The 19,426-nt window shown below is 33.7% G+C and overlaps 2 protein-coding genes across 5 annotated transcripts in view; both read right to left on the reverse strand.

The window, feature by feature from the left end:
- LOC141697183 (TMV resistance protein N-like) overlaps positions 1 to 19,426 on the reverse strand; it is a 261,701-nt gene that overhangs the window by 139,869 nt on the left and 102,406 nt on the right. The window lies entirely within an intron of this gene.
- On the reverse strand, positions 13,434 to 18,730 carry LOC141697335 (TMV resistance protein N-like). 2 transcript variants are annotated; one of them, XM_074501640.1, is made up of 6 exons: positions 18,107 to 18,730; positions 16,504 to 17,641; positions 15,458 to 15,745; positions 14,518 to 15,366; positions 13,855 to 14,370; positions 13,434 to 13,729 (listed from the first exon to the last, which is right to left on the reverse strand). In XM_074501640.1, the coding sequence occupies exons 1-5, from the start codon at positions 18,595 to 18,597 to the stop codon at positions 13,891 to 13,893; spliced, it is 3,246 nt and encodes a 1,081-aa protein (XP_074357741.1). In that variant the 5' UTR covers positions 18,598 to 18,730; the 3' UTR covers positions 13,434 to 13,729; positions 13,855 to 13,890. The 2 variants fall into 2 exon arrangements, with proteins under 2 accessions (XP_074357741.1, XP_074357740.1); XM_074501639.1 differs by having other exon boundaries at positions 13,434 to 14,370.

Here is a 19,426-nt window from a genome sequence, read left to right on the forward strand (position 1 = left end):
ATTGTAACAGAGTTTATTGTGTTGAATAAAATCTGTGTTCTGTTACTTGTGTTCTTTAAATTCGATTTGATTATGCTATACACTGTATTCAACCCCCTTCTACAGTGTGTGTGACCTAACATTGATAACTACTGCATAACAGACCTAGACATATAAAAGAACCAGACAAGAACCAGAAATGTACGTTTGAGATTAAATTCCAACATTCCCCCCTTTAATCTCAAACCTTAGTAACAAGATTCTTAACACCGAGTAAATGACGCATCTTCTCAAACTTGATTGTTGCTGGTGCTTTTGTCATAATGTCTGCATGTTGACAGCTACTGCTTACATGTTTCAGAATCACATCACCACATTCCACGCACTCCCTGATAAAATGAAAGTGTATATCTATATGTTTGCTCCGGACATGGAACATGGGATTCTTAGCAAGATCAATGACTGATTTATTATCAATACATAAGATAACTGGACCTATACGTTCAGAAGTTATCTGACTCAACAAGTTTCGGAGCCAAACTCCTTAACACGCTGCCGCTGTAGCAGCCATGAATTCCGCCTCACAAGACGACAAGCCAACACACCTTTGTTTCTGAGATACCTATATTATAATGCTTTCGTTTAGATAGTAAACCATACCTCATGTGCTCCGTCTATCGTCCAAATGCCCTCCCAAGTCACTATCAGAAAACCCTGTTAAGATATTGTTGCCACTGTCTTTCGAATAAATTAAACCATAATGTGTCATTCCTTTTACGTATGTCATTATCCTCTTGACAACATTCAAATGTAATCTTGTTGGCCTCTCCATATATCTGCTAGTAATTCCCACCGAATATGCAATATCCGGGCGGATGTGGACTAAATAACGTAAACCACCAATCATGCTCCTATAATTCCCAGCATCCATCGTTTCTCCATCTTCATCACGAGTGAGCTGTTCTTTCAAGTCCATCGGATACTTAGCATGGTTATAATCACTCAACCCAGCCTTCTCCAGAATTTTCCGAGTATAACCTGTTTGCTTCAACTCGATAAAACCTTCCCCTTGTGTTACTTCAATGCCCAAATAATAACTTAGCTTCCCCATGTCGCTTATCTCAAAACTGTCAGTCATTTGTTTCTTTAATTTTCTGATCAAAGTCACATTCGTGCCTGTGCAAAGCAGGTCATCAACATATACGGCCACAACCATACTTTCCTATCCTTCTCTGCAAGTGTAAACTACGTGTTCATAAGGACAACGAACGAAACCGAGGCTCACTAAACAGGCATTCAGTTTTTCATACCAAGCACGGGGTGCTTGACGCAACCCGTATAACGCTTTCAAAAATTTATAAACCATATATTCTTGGCCATCTTTTTCAAATCCCTCTGGTTGCGAGACATACACATCTTTTTTATATATCTCCATTAAGAAAGGTCGTCTTAACATCCAAATGATGGACCTCCCAACTATTTTTAGCCGCCAGAGCCAATAATAATCTCACTGTCTCAAGACGAGTCACTGAAGCATACACCTTATCGAAATCAATACCATGCTCCTTGACATACCCTTTAGCGACCAAGCGAGCTTTATGCTTTATAATTCTCCCTTCTGCATCCTTTTTTAATTTAAATATCCATTTCAAACCTATAGTCTTCTGTTCACGTGGCAAAGTAGTCAATTTCCATGTTTTATTATTCTCTGTAGATTCGATCTCTTGCTTCATAGCTTTCTTCCAGTTTATGTCCTTAACTGCCTGTTTGAAATTCGCAGGCTCATCGATCCCCATAAGATACAATTCTTCATCTAAAGTCACTTGTTCTGATTCTTCGTACACTTCACTGATAGGTTTAATCTTCTTAGATTATGTGCTACCGTCATAATCATCTCCATTAATTCTTGATATGGACCGTTGAGGTGATGGTATTGCACCCCCTTCTGCATCAGTAAGAGCTTCAAATTCATCTCTATTGTGGTCATTTGTTTCGTCTGTTTCTGTTATATTCGGGATCTTGAACTGAAATGCTTTTTCTTCACTTTCCTCCAACTGATTCCAGTCCCACGATTCTGATTCTTCGAACACGACATCACGACTTACATAAACACATCTGCCAACCGGGTCATACAAGCGATACCCCTTCGTTCCAGGCTCCCTCCCCAGATTAATAAAAGGAAGGCTTCGATCATCAAGCTTCTTAATATGTTTACCAGCTATCTTCATATGGTCCAAACATTCAAAAACCCGAAAATGACTAACATTCGGCTTCTTTTTTGACCAGGCTTTATAAGGCGTCAGTCCAGTCAAGGCTCGAGTAGGGAGCCTGTTTAGTATATACACTGCATTTCTCACTGCTTCTGCCCACAATAAAGTTGGTAAATGCATCTCCTTCAAACAACTCCTCGCCATTTCGACCACTATTCTATTTCGTCGCTCTACTACACCATTTTGTTGAGGCGTATAGGGCGTCGTATAGTGCCTTTCAATGCCAGTATTCTCGTGGAAATCTTTGAACTTGTTTGAACAAACCCCCCCTATTAGTTCTCATCGTTTTGATTTTTCTTTTGGATCTTTTTTCGACTAATGCACATAACACCTTAAAAGCCTCATCCTTGTTTTTCAGAAAGTAAACCCACATATATCTACTATAATCATCGATGATCAAAAGAAAATACTTGTTACCTGAGTTTGTCTCTGGAGCGATCGAGCCACATAAATCTGCATGAACCAGTTCGAGTACCTTTTTGGCGTTGGAATTAGCTTTGCTTGGAATTTGCTTTCTAGTCTGCTTCGACATAAGACACCCATTACATGCTCCCTTTAGCTGTTGTATAGTTGGCATTCCCGTCACCATATTGTCTCTGGTCATTAGTGACATAACTTAATAGTTAATATGACCAAGACGTGTATGCCACAACTTGGACACATCTTCAACCTTAGACATCAAACAGGCTTGTTTGTCAGTCTTAATGACTATCTTGTACAAATGATTCAACGACCGTTTTACCTTCATAAGTAACCGCTCCTCTTTATCAAAAACTTACAAAAAAACTCCTCTAAGAACAACTCTATTACCATCCTCTGATAATTGGCCGAGGCGTACACATCGTGTAAAACTCTTTCTTCCCCATTCTTACAGATCATCATCACAGTTCCTTTCCCACTATTTCAACAGTCGATCCGTCTCCAAATCTAACTTGTTCAGTTATACTTTCATTTAGATCAACAAATTTTATCCTGGAGCCAGTCATGTGATTGTTGGCTCCATTATCAAGATACCATACACATGAATCACTCACCTTCTCCTCTTTTGTTGTCAACAGGATAGATACAACATTCTTCCCTTCAATAATTTTCTTGTCTGATGTAGCCTTATCAAGTTTTTCCAATAACAGAGCTGGTTCGTCATCATCTACTAATGCCATATTAGCTTCCTGTCTTTGTTCTCGCATTTTCCTCGGTCTTCTACACTCTGTAGCTATGTGTCCATAGATGTGACAATTGTAGCATTTAATTTTGCTTTTGTCACGACTTTCTCGACCCCTGTAGTTCGACAATCCCTCATTATTCGAACGTTTGAGCCACTCTTCCTTGGTAAGCAACAATTTCTTCTCATCATTTTCTCGTTTTTCCCACTCTTCTTTTTTAAGTAACAACTGACTCTCATTTATTTCTGTCTTACCCTTTATGCGTTCCTCATGCTCCTTGAGAGATCCTATGACTTCCTCCACGGACATTGTTTCAAGATTTCCAAATTGTTCCATAGTGGACGTAATTTGCAGAAATCTTGAAGGCACTGCTCGTAGAAATTTTTTCACAACATACGCCTCTTCCATTTCCTCCCCCAAGGCTCTGATGTTTGTCACCAAACCATTCAACCTCAGATGGGATTCATCAATTTGTTCACTTTCTTTCATATTTAACGCCTCAAACTCGGATTTAAATGTTTGAATCCGGGCCTTCTTAACTCGATCAGCTCCATGACACAAAGTCTTTATCGCTTCCCAAACATCCTTTGCCGCTTGCTTCTCTGCAATTGAGAATAAGACTTCTTTTGGTATACCTTGATAAATCATGGCCATGGCTACCTTGTCACTTTTCTCTTCGATAGGAGTCTTTGGGTCATGGCCATGAACACCTTCATCTTCAGAGCCCAAGCTGTGTAATTGATTTTCGCTGGCATTGGGTAACTCAAGCCTATGGAGCCTCCTTTTACCTTATTAACATCCATCGCCGGTGCCTTTGACATTCACCCAGAACTTCTCGCTCTGATACCAAATATTGGAATATATGTATATTTATACAAGTATATCAACGGGCAACTGAGAGAGAAAACAAGACATATGCTCGTCAAAAGACTTGCTAATGTTTATTAACTAGTTGACATTACATTATAAATAGAAAGACTCCTAAACAAAGTAAACCAGAACTAGAACATGATTATCATAAACTCCTAACAAAATGCATCAATATAAAAACTCAATTTCCACAACCACCTCATTCCTCAATCCTCCTCATACCTTCAATACTCAGCAACAAATGCCCCTTCTTCTCCAGAATCGTTGCTCGTCCATTGTCTGCTGGAATAGACGTTGTTAAGGTTCGGTTATAGAGAATTATAATGTCATGTAAAACAAACAAAAGATTAGAAAATTTTAAGAATAATCTAGTCACATATATTATCACTCAAAAAAATATGGGATAGACATAGAATGATCCATGCTAGAGGATAAATTAAAGAAATATTATCACTGGAATTATTATACCTGGATGGTAATTACAGATCTATAATCTCTGAAACAAACATGGCTTCGTATTCTATACAACTAAAATTCATGTAGTATTATATTTTACACAGTTGAACAGTAGGTTAAATGAACCAAAATTAGCGTAACAAGAACAAAAAGCACAAGTGATAACAGTCCAAATGAATACCAAAATTTGGTAAAAATGTTTTATATATGCATTTGCTCCATCCAGATTAAATATTTGATAAAGAAATTCAACTACTAAGATCCAAAATTCGAAAGAATAAACTAAATTTGGGGTTTTAATACTAGTTTAATACAAAATGGTTTAAAATGTTAGGCAAAAAAGTTTGTGGGAATATTATTAAATTTTAGTGAAAATGTTTTTTAAAGATTATAGTGGGAACTTTAAACATAAATCACATTATGAGCTGCGCTAAAAATAAATAAAGCACAACTACTCTCTTATTCTCATTGAATTCTCCAAAACAGAGAACTTCTTAGAAACATTTCATCAAACAGTTATGGTGCTTCAATTATACTTGTGTTCATGTAAGCCACCATAAAATATTCACGTCCACTTAAAAATGCAAAATTCTGGGGCTATTATCATGAAAACTCAAAACATACACAATCTCATCTAATGCATCAATTTGACAAAATTTGCACAAAAAAACACGTGCAATAAACAAACCACTTATTGTACTTGGCATTTCCTAGAAACATCTCATCAAACATTTCTAGTCTTAAATTGTACTTGTGTTCTTCTCGTCTATAAAGGCTAAACAGTTCAATGGAACATGCCTTCACAAATGCATTTTGACAAAAACATATTCTGCTCTCTCACCAACCATTAATTTGGCTCAGATTTTCAACGAAAAATTCCAAGAAGCTATGTATCTCATGTGAATTCTGTCAAACACATTATGTGCTCGTATGAAACACCCAAATTCTTCACAAAAATCCACTATTATATGAATCTCCATCAATTTACAGTTTTCAACTAACAACTTAATAACTAAATAGCTGATACAGAAAGAATAGTGAAAGCAAACTATTACAGCAAGCTGGAAAACATCACAATTTAAATGAAAAATACCCCAATAATACATTTACATCTCATAATTGTACAACTAGAAATGTTATTTAGCATTTACAAATAACATAACCATGACTAGGGTTGTTCTATTGGAATATATGTATATTTATACAAGTATATCAATAGGAAACTGAGAGAGAAAAGCAGATATATGCTTGTCAAAAGACTTGCTGATGTTTATTAACTAGTTAACATTACATTATAAATAGAAAGACTCCTAAACAAAGTAAACCAGAAACTAGAACATGATTATCACAGACTCCTAACAGAACTTTATCTCTATTGATTTATTCAAAGATCCTACATAATTGATAACTACTGCATAACAGACCTAGACATATAAAAGAACTAGACAAGAACCAGACATGTACGTTTCAGATTAAATTCCAACATGTTCACGAACCGAGTTGTTCGTGAAGAAGCTCGAGCTCGGCTCATTAAGAGCTCACTAGGCTCGGTTCATTAACGAACTCGAGCTCGAACTCGAACATACAAATATGTTCATTAAGCAAAACGAGCTCGAGCCGAGCTTTGGGTTGTTCGGGTCGAGCTCGGCTCGGCTCGAGCTCACTCGTTAAAGCTCGAAAAAATTATAATATATCTTGAATATTTTTATATAGGTATGATTTTTTTTTAAAAAATCCGACTTCACTCTATTTCTTTTCATCTTCCAACGATCATTTTTCATACCATATGCGCTATATTTTGATATGATTTAATTTTTTTTATTTTAATTCTATTTTTAAAATCCGACTTCATAATTATATTTTAGTTAAGATTTATTTTTAAAATATTTTTCATCGATCCAATCGTATGGATGTCATAATATATATATTTTAATGATATAACCAAACTTTCAAACCAAAAGTTTTTTATTTGATTTTCTATTTTAACAGTCAAACATTAGTTTGACTAGTAACGCTAACACTACCAAATAAATGGTCATCACCAACATCGAAAATTGGTGTTGGCACAAAAAATATTGCCTTATGTGATACGAAATTGAAAAAAATGATGTATGGCAACATCGTAACGAAATGTTGGTGTAAATGTTGGCTTAGATATGTTATGGCCAACACCTTTTTTGGTGTTGCATTAGAGAGATGAAAAATGTTAAAAAAACGGGGGGAAAATCCCGCTCTTACTAAAACTGAAAGCCCGCACAAATTGAAACAATAATTAAAATAGAAAACACAATTCTCTAATTTTCATCTCTCTGCACAAAATCAAACACAAAATAGAGCTCTCTTCTCACAAACCCTTGTCTCAGTCTCTTCGCACAAATCCTCATCTCTATTCAAAGCTCATCTCCGTCACTTGTGAAAGCCTGATTTCAAAGCTTGGTTTCAAATTTCCACTCTCATTTCAAAGCTCTAATTAGTGGTAGAGGCCCTAATTAAATATTATTTGTTTACAAACACTAACTTTGACGATATTTTAATTTGTCAATTTTGGGGGTTTTTAGAATATGTTTACAAATCTTAATTTGGGGGCATTTCAATCACCCGTACCCTAAATCCCTAATTCAATTCTAAATCAGCGGTCGTCGTTGTTGATAATGAATTGAGAAAGAAGATCGAGAGATATTATAACGAATGGCAGGATGGTGGCAAGCTATTTGCCGATTTGGAAGTGATGTTAGGAAGGTAATATAATCCTCTCCCCCCCCTCTCTTTGCGTGTGTGTGTTTGTTGTTGCAGATTTTGGCTCGAGAAGTCGTTGTAATTCAAGTGGATTTTAGTTTAATTTTGTGTTATTTTTACGGAAAAAGTATCAAATTTTGACAGTTGAATTGTGATGATTTTGATGGAAATATGGTTGTTTTGACAACTGGTCAAGTATTGTGAACAGGGGGATCTGAATTTGTGCTATTACATTTGAAATTGTGATATTTTTAGGATTTTGAGATTATTTTCTTGTAGGTTGTTTTGTTTGAGCATGTTCTCGCAAGATTTGCTGCTTACACTATTTAAGAATGGACTGTCTAAGTGTCCATCTCGCCATAAGGGAACTCGTTCCATTCTAAGAGCTAAAACTGGAAGTTATTTATGTGAAATTTTCATTTGCAATCTCAGTCTTGTGGTATAAACACTTCAAGGGGATAGTCATTCCTGAACTGTGATATTTTTATCATATCATGATGATCCTTAGCTCTGTCAATTTACATGTACAGGACTACTATAATATATCATCGGTGTGTTTAATAGTAACTAATTTTGTGAGTTTTAACCATTTTTGGATTTAATTGATTCACATATTAATTGATTAATAATTATTTTAAGAAAATATAAAGTTTGAGCTTTTATATTCATAATTTGATATATAAAATAATGAGAATTAATCTTCTTGTTATTGTCATATTAAACTGAAACAATGCAGCAATAACATGACCCCAAAAAGAAGTTGAGTTTTGATTAATTTTGATTCATTATTTTTGTTAATAATTGATTGATTTTTTTTTGTTTTATATCAAAGAGGTGGTAAATTTAGAATTTTAGATTTTGACAACTGGAATTTTGAATTTAGACAACTAATTTGATAATTATTGTAGGTCCTTATAAAATATAGTAGATAATTAGCTTTACACTAATTTGCATTAGTGACCATTCTCCTTTTACTTGAGTGTGTTTTCCCACCTTTTTCTTTCATACTATGTCTTAAGTATCTTTCTTAAGACATATGTGTAATATATAATTCTGTGTTGATTGACCTCAAATCATACTCTGTTGAATTTCAAGACCAGGGATATGGAATAAAGAAAAATAACTAAAATAAGTTAGTTTTTTTCTGAAAAAATCAGTAAAATGTATGTGCAATAATAAGTACAAAATTAGTGAGAGTTGTGTGGCTGTTTGTTATTGCCTATTAGTGTATATGCATGCGTCATCAGTCCCTATACTTGGCCGCCAATCTTTAATGAAACAAAAATGAATGATTGTGCCAAGCTATCTTGAAGAAAGGTGGTGATGTCCTACATGTATAAGTATAAACACTATGTATACTATTGACCAACTCCATCTTCCGTAAGACTGAGTATGTAATATTCTCCAGCAGGCTTGAACATATCGAGGAGATTCAAGAACATGAAATTGTTATAGTAGGTGGTGGCATAGCAGGTTTCACTACTTGTCTTGCACTTCACAGGTACTTATTTTTTTCTTTATCTCATCTTCTTTGGTGACAACTGACATTGAGGGATCTCTATCAAAAAGAATTACTAAATAAGATGTTCTAAATAAGTGTTATTTTTTTTGAAAAATAACTAAATACTCTGTGCAATTTAATTCCATTTTCCAGGTAATTTTGTCACTATTATGCACCTTAGCATATATAATAGTTGTCTTACTAGGCACTTGTTATTGATGTATATAGCATCTCAATAAGTTAGTTTCCTTTGCTGGAAAATAGTACTTATTTTTTGAGATTAGATGAAATAACACTCTTGAGTATGTAATTTGAATGCTTGTAAATTAAGTCAATCTTGCTATGCTCATATCATGTATTTTGTTTAGTCTGTCTAAATAGTTGGGGCTATTCTATTAAGGTGATGCACTATCAATAGTTTTACGAGGCACTGACTTCTCGTCCATATACATTATTTCATTTTCTGCAATTGACCTTTACCACCAAAACAAGGTTGCCGGTTGTCTTAAAGCTATATATAGGTCCAATATATGCTCACTTCATCACTCCTTCAATGCAGGAATTTGTGATGCCTGAATTTTATTATTTCATCCTAATGGTTATAATGGGTTTACTGGCCTTATTTGCGGAGGTAATTTTTGGAACTCTTATACTTTTTTGTATGTTTTCCATGATGATGCATTAACATAGGTTTTAATGTTTAATACTTCAGGTACTACTTTCATTTAATATGACTCTTCTGTAAATTAATCTCGCGGACTATTATCACCTTATTGCATAAAAATATTGCAGATTATTATCACCGAAACAAGGTTATAGATCTGTTTGCTTTAATATGCTATTGGAAATTCGAATTGGCGTGGAACCATAAATATACGTAAGAACCACATTAGAAATAAGAAATTACAAACTTTACGGTCAAACAAAAAGGAAATGAATTATATTATTAAATTTGCACTTGGGTTGCGCCTCAACACCCCCCCCCCACCTTAATTATCCTTATGAGTTAGTGACTTTAGTCTACGCAATAATGTCTATTTATGGCCACATAGAGCAATCTGTTTGGCCGGTCAGGAGAAATGACCATGTGCAGAGATGTTAGTGTCTGAGCATTATTGACAGTAAATGGTTCTCTGCAGCTTTGTACCACGGATTCATGTTTCTCTTGGTCCAGACAAGCTTAATTTTGTGCCCCAGGTGAAGAATATTGATAGCAAGTCCTTGTCATTCACAATTTCTGTACATAATTACTTAACAGTCTCAGACATCTGGTAATTTAGGTGGCCTCTGATCGACCACTCTAATCTACATTTTTCGCTATTTTGAGTTTAATCTACTTTTATTGTTAACTTCTTAAATATTTGCAGAGACCAAAAGAATGGTCTGATTAAATGATCCTAAGTTTCAATGCAATAGGGTTCTTGACTTTTTCAGTTTCCGTCTAATATGAAGTAGTCAAACTGTCCCTAATATGTTAATTATCAGCATTTGCGTCCTGGTCTAGGCAATTTGAAAAATCTCAAGACATTTTATGTATCCATCCACTTTACATACTAGTGTACCAAATTGAAGTCTTATTAGTCCTCTAATTTGAATTAATTTTTTTGTTTGGGTTTTGGGCAGGGGTGCTTTTGGGAAAGCATTGAAGAAATGTCGTCTGCTCGTTTGGTTGGTGATCGATCTTCCTCCAGAACTTTACTGGCCTTTTTAGCAGTTGAAGATCAATTGTAAAAGCTAGTTTCCAAAGCATGTAATTTTATTTAAGTTGAAAGTTTAGGTCAGAGTAGTTGAAATTGATATGACATGAAAGTTAATGTTGGTATGACTTAAAAGTTCTTATTCAAGGATTTATGTTCAAAGTTCTTTAAATTGATTGAATTGCATATGAGCTATGTATTATTGGGATTAATTTAATTAATATTGTGATATTTTATTAGATAACAAGCTACTCAAAAAATGCCACTAAAGATGTTGCCTTAGTCTGATAAAGTGTTGGGAAAAATTAATTAACCGGTGTTGCTATAACATGATAATGTGTTGGCAAAAATGAAAAACGTTATTCTGCTGGTGTTACTACAGATAAAGAAAGATGTTGCAATAAGAATTATGACAACATCAAGATTGTGTTGCTATTGACTAGAGGGTGTTGCCATAGAGTTAAAGCCAACATCTACTGAGTAAAAAATGTTGCTATAGGACCCTAATGCAACATATTATGGATGTTGGCATAATTTTTTAAAATGTGTTGGTATAACATCAAAGGTCACATGCAAATTTCCAACACCCTCAAATTTGACCAAAGTGTTGCCTTACACCTTATAGCTACATTTTTCAGCATTTTTAACAAATTTTTTTGGATGTTGCTAAAGAACATTTATGTGGTAGTGTAACTAGTGTTTAGTCCAGATTTGTTGTTTCGATTATTATAAAAATACTTTATATTGATCCAACCGTATGAATGTCATAAAATATGTATTTTATTGATATAACCAAAATTTCAGATCAAAATAATTTTATTTGGTTTTATATTTTAAATGTAAAACATTAATTTGACTAGTACTAGTAACTAGTGTTTAGTCCTGTATTGATGTCTCAACTTAATTAAAATTATTTCTAATTGATCTAACCGTGTGGATGTCAAAATAAACATATTTTAATGATATAACCAAAGTTTCAAATAATGATAATTTTATTTCGTTTGTTATTTTAACCGCCAAACATTAGTTTGATTATCACCGCTAACTAGTGTTTAGTCCTGATTTATTGTTTTGACTATTTTAAAAATACTTTATATCGATCCAACCGTATGAATGTCATGATATATAAATTTTATTGATATAACTAAAGTTATAGATCAAAATAATTTTATTTGATTTGCTATTTTAGCAGTCAAATATTAGTTTGACTAGCACTAGTAACTAGTGTTTAGTCCTGTATTAGTGTTTCGACTTATTTAAAATTATTTTTAATTGATCCAAGCGTATAGATGTTAAAATAAATATATTTTAATGATATAGCCAAATTTTCAAATCAAGATAATTTTATTTCGTTTGTTATTTTAACAGCCAAACATTAGTTTGACTATTACCGCTAACTAGTGTTTAGTCCTGATTTGTTGTTTTGATTATTTTAAAAATACTTTATATCGATCCAACTGTATGAATGTCATTGTATATAAATTTTATTGATATAACCAAAGTTACAGTTCAAAATAATTTTATTTGGTTTGCTCTTTTAACAGTCAAATATTAGTTTGACTAGCACTACTAACTAGTGTTTAGTCCTGTATTAGTGTCTCGGCTTATTTAAAATTATTTTTAATTGATCCAAGTGTATAGATGTCAAAGTGAACATATTTTAATGATATAACCAAAGTTTCAAATAATGATAATTTTATTTCGTTTGTTATTTTAACAGCCAAACATTAGTTTGACTATTACCGCTAACTAGTGTTTAGTCCTGATTTGTTGTTTTGATTATTTTAAAAATACTTTATATCGATCAAACCATATGAATGTCATGATGTATAAATTTTATTGATATAACCAAAGTTACAGATCAAAATAATTTTATTTGGTTTGCTATTTTAACAGTCAAAATTAATTTGACTAGCACTAGTAACTAGTGTTTAGTCTTGTATTAGTGTCTCGACTTATTTAAAATTATTTTTAATTGATCAAAGCATATAGATGTCAAAATAAATATATTTTAATGATATAACCAAAGTTTCAAATCAAGATAATTTTATTTGGTTTGTTATTTTAACAGAAGTATTAGTTTGACTATTACCGCTAACTAGTGTTTAGTCATGAATTTGTGTTTCGATTTTTTAAAAAATATTTTCCATCGATCCAACCGTATGGATGTCAATATATATATATATATATATAGGGGAACGATCAAATACAAACTAAATTTAAAATAGAAACTAGGAACCAATCTAAGCCATTAGATCTATCTAATCTAATGGTCCCCCTTAAATCACCCCACCCAACTACTCTGCACCCTTTCACACCCAATTTCAGCTTTTCCCTCCATTTTTAATTTGATTTTTCCCATCAAACCGTAACTTTTTTTTAAAATCCGATTTCACTGTATTTTTCTACCTCTCTCAACGATCGATTTGCATACCATATGTGTTATATTTCGAATTAGTCTTTTTAGAAAAATTAATTGGTTTCTAGTTTCTATTCTAAATTGGTTTCTATTGGAGTAGTCCCCAATATATATATATATTAGTGATATAACCAAAGTTTCAAAAAAAAAATTATTTGATAAGTTACTTTCACAGTCAAATAGCGGTTGACCTGAATTTTTTCTGGCTCGGCTCGTTCATGTTCGCGAACAAGCTCGTATTCGGTTCGTTAGTTAACGAGCTCGAGTTCGAACACGATTTTTGTTCGATAAGAAAGCTCCGCTCGGTTCGTTAGAAAAAAATTAAAACTTGGCTCTGTTCGATCAAAACTCTGCTCAGCTATGGGAAAAAAAACTCGGCTTAGTTCGGTTCGTGAATAGCCCTCATCAACTAATAACAAAAAAATAAAAACATAAACAACCAAAATGCTCACAACTACACATATGGGAATGCTTCTAGAAAAGAACTCCACTTTCCACAATTTCAATTGTATACCTTTACCTCCCTCTCCTCTTCCGCATCTGCATTGACCACAGGCGCCAAAGTCCCATCCACGACAATCCTGACCGACCTCCTCCTCTTTAACCACCTCCTTTTTCCCCTCAAACCGCAACAATTTCTTCAATGGTACACAGATTAAATAAATTTTCATATCGAACTAAACAATGGACGGAATGACAGATAAAGATACAGAATGACAGAATTAAATTAGTATTACTTTAGCCAACAAAAGCAAAGTCCAACCTTCTACCAGTCCCATGGCAACGTGTTGCCTCTAATTTAATCGAAGAAAACACTTGTAGCTTTCCAGCGTTTGTGGCTTCTTTCTTCTTCTTCATTGTCGGTGGTGCTGAAATCCTCGCTCGTCATTGGATTGTCCGTATTGTACAGTAGATATATCCCACAAGTCACTTTCTGATGAATCCCACTAATCACTCTTTGATCTGATTTTATTTCAATTTTATCACCGCCTCTGATTGACAAGATTGAACTTGGTACTATTACAATCAAAGATTCAGAACTTGATGTTGAATGTAACCAATCATTCCATTCAACACCACCGCTTGTGGTATTCTTAACCCAATATGTAAATCCAAAAAGAAAGTGAAAATCTTCGAAGGCAATGATGAAGGCCATGAAATTGTGTGATGCGTTTGACCCTAATTCCAACTGAATGCCCAAATCTAAACGGCATCTGTAACTTTCTAGATTATCTCGCCCAATGTAAATTTTCACTGGATGCCCAAATCCAGACAATAGCTGTTGCAACAAATCAAAATACATGTAGTTATTTATTATGTAGAACAAAATATTTTCTAATTACCATATGTATTGTAATTTTACCAACTAAAATTCTAAAAATAAACAAACCATAATTTTATAGTAAGGAGTTTAGATCAAATTAACCTCAAAGAAACGCTTTGTCAAAGTGCATGTCTGCAGAGATGATCTGCATCCTGCCAAGTGAAGTTCTCGTAAAGAAGTGAGTTCCTCCAAGCCTTGAATCTCCGTCAAACCACTACAGTTTGTAAGGTTCAACATCTTCAAATGTTTCAAATTGCATAGATTTGGTATTCTTTTTAGAGAACAACAATCTGTTGCATTTATGTATACCAGATTAGGAGGAAGGTCTGATATTGACAGCAGATTAGAACATCTGTAAAGATCACAATTTTTTATGTTTGAGACCTGACTAATATCAGGAAGCATTCTCAACATAGTATTGTCCATTATTCTCAAAATTCTTAAGCTTGTAATCATCCCTAGTTCTGGCAATTCTTCTAGCTTCACACAATAACTAATATCTAGAATTTCCAGTGATCTAAGGCTGCACATGCTGTCTGGAAGAGTTTCAAGGTTCCTGTTTTGGCTTAAATCCAACTTTACAAGATTACTCAGACGCCCGATGGAATCCGGTAGTTTTGAAACATTTAGTCCATACGCATGGAGCTCTTTTAAGGATTCAATGCTTCCCAGTTCTGTAGGCAATGCTTCTAGACTAGTGCAAGCGGTAATAATTAGAACTTCCAGTGCTCTCAAGCTACAGATACTGTCTGGAAGACTTCTTAGGTTATAGCAAAATTCCAGATTCAAGGATACAAGCCTCACCAAAGTTCCAACTGATGTGTGGACCTCCTCCAAACTACTACAATCCCCAAGATTTAAAGTTTCAAGCCACGGGAATCTATTGAAGTCTGGTGTTGTGGTTAAATTTGGAGAGCGCCCCAAACTTAAAATCTTCATTTTTTCAAAAACCTATAAAAAATGAGTGCAACCGAGAGAAATTAAATCATAAGTGTTTGTGCAACTTCTCATTTATATAAGATACAAACCTCAGAGTACCAACCATGTTTTCCTCCCCCATTGTTCTCAATTTGCTGTAACTCAAATCAAGTTCAACCAGTTTTTGCGGGCAAAATTTAGAAGGTAAACATTCGAGAGGACAATATATCCAGCAGAGCCACCTCAAATCTTCAAATGTTTGTTCAAAGCTTCCGGTGAGATTTGCATTGTTCAGGTACAAGAATTTTAATTTACTCATCATTTTGAATGATTCGGCATCAATTACTACCTCATTTTCCTTAACGGGGCCCCAACCTAAAGAGCAGATGATAGCATGGATTGCGTCTGTTCCCTAACAGATATGTCAAATAGAGAAGTTGATGACCAATGTTTAGTAAATAAATCTAAAGAGTTGCTTACCTTCTACTTCAAAGAAACAAATTACTGGTTATTGACCCTTTTTATCACAATTTTAGAAGAAATGACCCAAAATCTCACAATCAGGAAAAATGACCCTTTTTATCACTCGAAAACACATTTTTATTAACGTTTCTATAAAACACATTTTTTATTTACGTTTATATTAATTTTCGAATATAAAATAAATTTTATAAAAATTAAAAAAAAATTCTAAAAACGCATTTGAAAGAAGCTTTTATGGTTCAAACGCATAAAAAACATGCGTTTCCATGCTAAGAACGCACGGAAAAAAGACGTTGCTTTACATTTTTACAGACCCAACTTGAGGCCCAAAAACAGGAACACTATTTTTTCAGTTTGATTGGTAAACGCAAGTTTTATTTGCGTTTATGTGTGATAATAATAAAGGTCATTTTTTCAGTTTGTGATTTTTTGGACCATTTACTCCCAAATTGTGAGATTTTGGACCATTTTTCCAAATTACATGTATACATTAATAGTAATGATATGTTGATGACCAATGTACAATAAATAAATTTAGTAGAAAGAAAAGGCGCTAGAGAGTTGGTTGCCTTGTTAAAATAGGTGTAAAGTTGAAAATAAATATTTAAATAGATTTGCATTAAAAATACAAAATAATTATATTAATCAAGATTAGCCATTATACTAAAAAAATTACTATGATATTACCCTGCGATTCTTCAACACAGTTTTTGTATCTTCCGGTATCCACAATCTACTATGTTTTCCAGGCTCATGAAGAGAATTGTTGCGTGCAATTTTTCTTCCCATATCCTGAAGCAGATCATGCATCCCCAACAATTCTACTTCATCTTCGTAATTTAAGTCATCAACCTCATAGCCGTTCCTGATCGTTATTAGACATCTTTTTTGTAGAATATCAATTTTCTGATCAACACGCGTGTAAAAAGTTTTCAGTATTCCAAAAACATCGTCTTTACTGTATCCAATGTAGAAACAAGCAATATCTAGGAAAATTTCTTGCAGACTAGAGTCATCGCCTGATTTCAACGCATCAAAACTGATCATTAGGTTTTTCTCAATATCTTTAATAGGAGCTTCCTTCAACTGTTCAATGAACCATTCCCATTTATTCTCTGATTCATTATGCAAGGTCGAGCCGAAAACCCGAAGAGCTAATGGAAGCCCTCCGGCATGTTTTAGAACTTTTTTGGACAATTCAGTGAATGTGTCTGGTATTCCATCTTTTCCGAATGCATGTTGGGTAAAAAGTTGGAGTGACTCATCTTCATCCATTTGATTTAGCTTGTATTTTGCTTTTACTTCAACTTTATCCAATAGATCTTCGTATCTCGTTGTTATTATGACAACGCTCCCCAAAGCAAATGACCCTTCTAAATATTTTAGTGGTTCTAGGTTGTCTAAATCATCAATAACAACAAGGACTTTTGTCGAACAAATTCTAGCTTTTATCAACTCAATTCCATGGTCAGCATTGTCAATAGTAATGTCCTTGCGCTTAAGAACATTGTTAATAAGTTGTTGTTGCAAAGATTCTATGCCATTTCTCATTCCTGAAACCTCCCTCACATTTGCTAGAAAGCAACTTCCTTGAAATCGTTGATAGTTTTGATTAAACACTTCTTTGGCAAGAGTTGTTTTACCAACCCCTCCCATGCCATGTATACCAATCCTAATCACACCATTTGTGCCACTGTTAAACAAAGTTGTTAGAGATTTGACTCGAGAATCCAACCCAACCTTAAATGCGGCAACATGCAAAGTTTTGGGATTTGTTTCGAGTGAAATCCTACTAACAACTTCATCAACAGTTTCAGCTTCAGACCTACAATTAATATAATAAAGAGCAAACTGAATATTTTTGTTTCCTGAGAGATGACCTATACACATAAATGACGAGTGTAACGCTAAATATACATACATAATGTGTGCATTTGTCATTTGCAATTGTTGAGAAAACTTAGTGTCACCAAAATACATTTATAACCAAAATACATCTATAACCATTGTTCTACATGTAGTCCAACAACAGTTGTTCGAGGAAAGAAAATTCACATTTGTCTACTAATTTGGGGCAACGGTTTTTTTATCGACCGTTGTTTCATAGGTGTTGTGTGATTGCAAATTTTTTGTAGTGCAATAATGTTGACATATCATCTAATCACAGCGTTCAAATATAAGTTATGAAGATTATGTTTGTAAGTAATGAAAAAAGCGTAGATAAACTAGACAGCAAGTCCCTAATAAAAATGTCATTTTAACAACAAAAGAAAGTAAATGTCTTTTATACCTTTTTCCAGGTACAGGGTATCCAGAAATGGCAGCAACTTTTTCTAGTGTAAGGCGCCAATTGTTCACTTTCTCCACATTATAACGAGTTTGATGTTTATCAAAAGCTTCTTTAAAACTCCCAATTCGGTGTCTAACGACAGATGGATCAATGCAGTAAAACACAGGAACAACCAATCTGTTCATTGTCTTGTGACAGCGGAGGATCTCTACCAACTCATCAAGGCACCATGATGAAGAAGCATAATTTTCTGAGAGGACAACAATATAAGTCTTAGATTTCTGAATAGCTTCGATCAATGACTCTGAAATTACATCCCCGCTACGTAGCTCAGGATTGTCCATAAATGTTTTAATGCCATCGCGGCACAAGTCTTTGTAAAGATGACTTGTAAATGAATTTCGTGTATCTTCACCTCTGAAACTCAAGAAAACATCCCATGAAGTAGGAGGTGAAGATGGGTTTTGATTATAACTTGTGGAAGCAGCCATGTTTTCAAATGTGAAGATCTGGGAATACAAAGATGATTCTGTGTCTGAACTAGTAGTGTATATTGTGTGGATGTGAGAGAGTCTTTGTGCAGATAATTGTCACTCGTCAACTCTTGCCTGCTGGTTTCTCAGTGACTTTAACTGTAACGAGAATGAAAAGAACAAATGTTTAAAAAGATAAAAGAATTTATATGAAGAGTTTAAATGAAAAATTTAGTTAGTCATTTTTGTTCTTTTTATCGGGGTCAAGTTAGTATTTTAAGTTGTCCTATTTGAAGAAAAACTTTGTTTTAATAGGTCAATCTATCTATTACTATTACTATTATGTAAAAAACAAAACATTAAAGATTTTGTTACGTTACCTATTTTTTAGTACACGCTAAATTTACATAATTATCTTTACTTATAAATTTATACAAACTAAATTCAAAATAAAAAACAATTGTACATAATTAGATAATTAGGATTATGGCGGTACATGTAATTTGGTACACCTTAAATTTACCGAATTACCCTAACATACATATTTTTGTAATATTAATTTTTATAAGACATAATTTTATGCTTTTCGATCCTAAATCTTAATACACAGTGATGTCTACTTCTATTCTATTACAGTGACATTATCAATTATGTCAATTCAAACATCTTGATCGGGGTGTGCCAAATAAAACTTTCGAGCAAATTGATGTTAACTTTAAGATTTCTCCTGATCAAAATTCTTTTAGCTATTATAATTAGATGTAGCTTGGGAATTCAACCGAAATATTTTAAAAAATTTGGTCAACATTTTTGTCAATAATTAGGTGATTTATCGCCCTATTTTCTT

This window comes from Apium graveolens, chromosome 11 (assembly GCF_009905375.1).
Source record: "Apium graveolens cultivar Ventura chromosome 11, ASM990537v1, whole genome shotgun sequence".
Lineage (NCBI taxonomy): Eukaryota > Viridiplantae > Streptophyta > Magnoliopsida > Apiales > Apiaceae > Apium > Apium graveolens.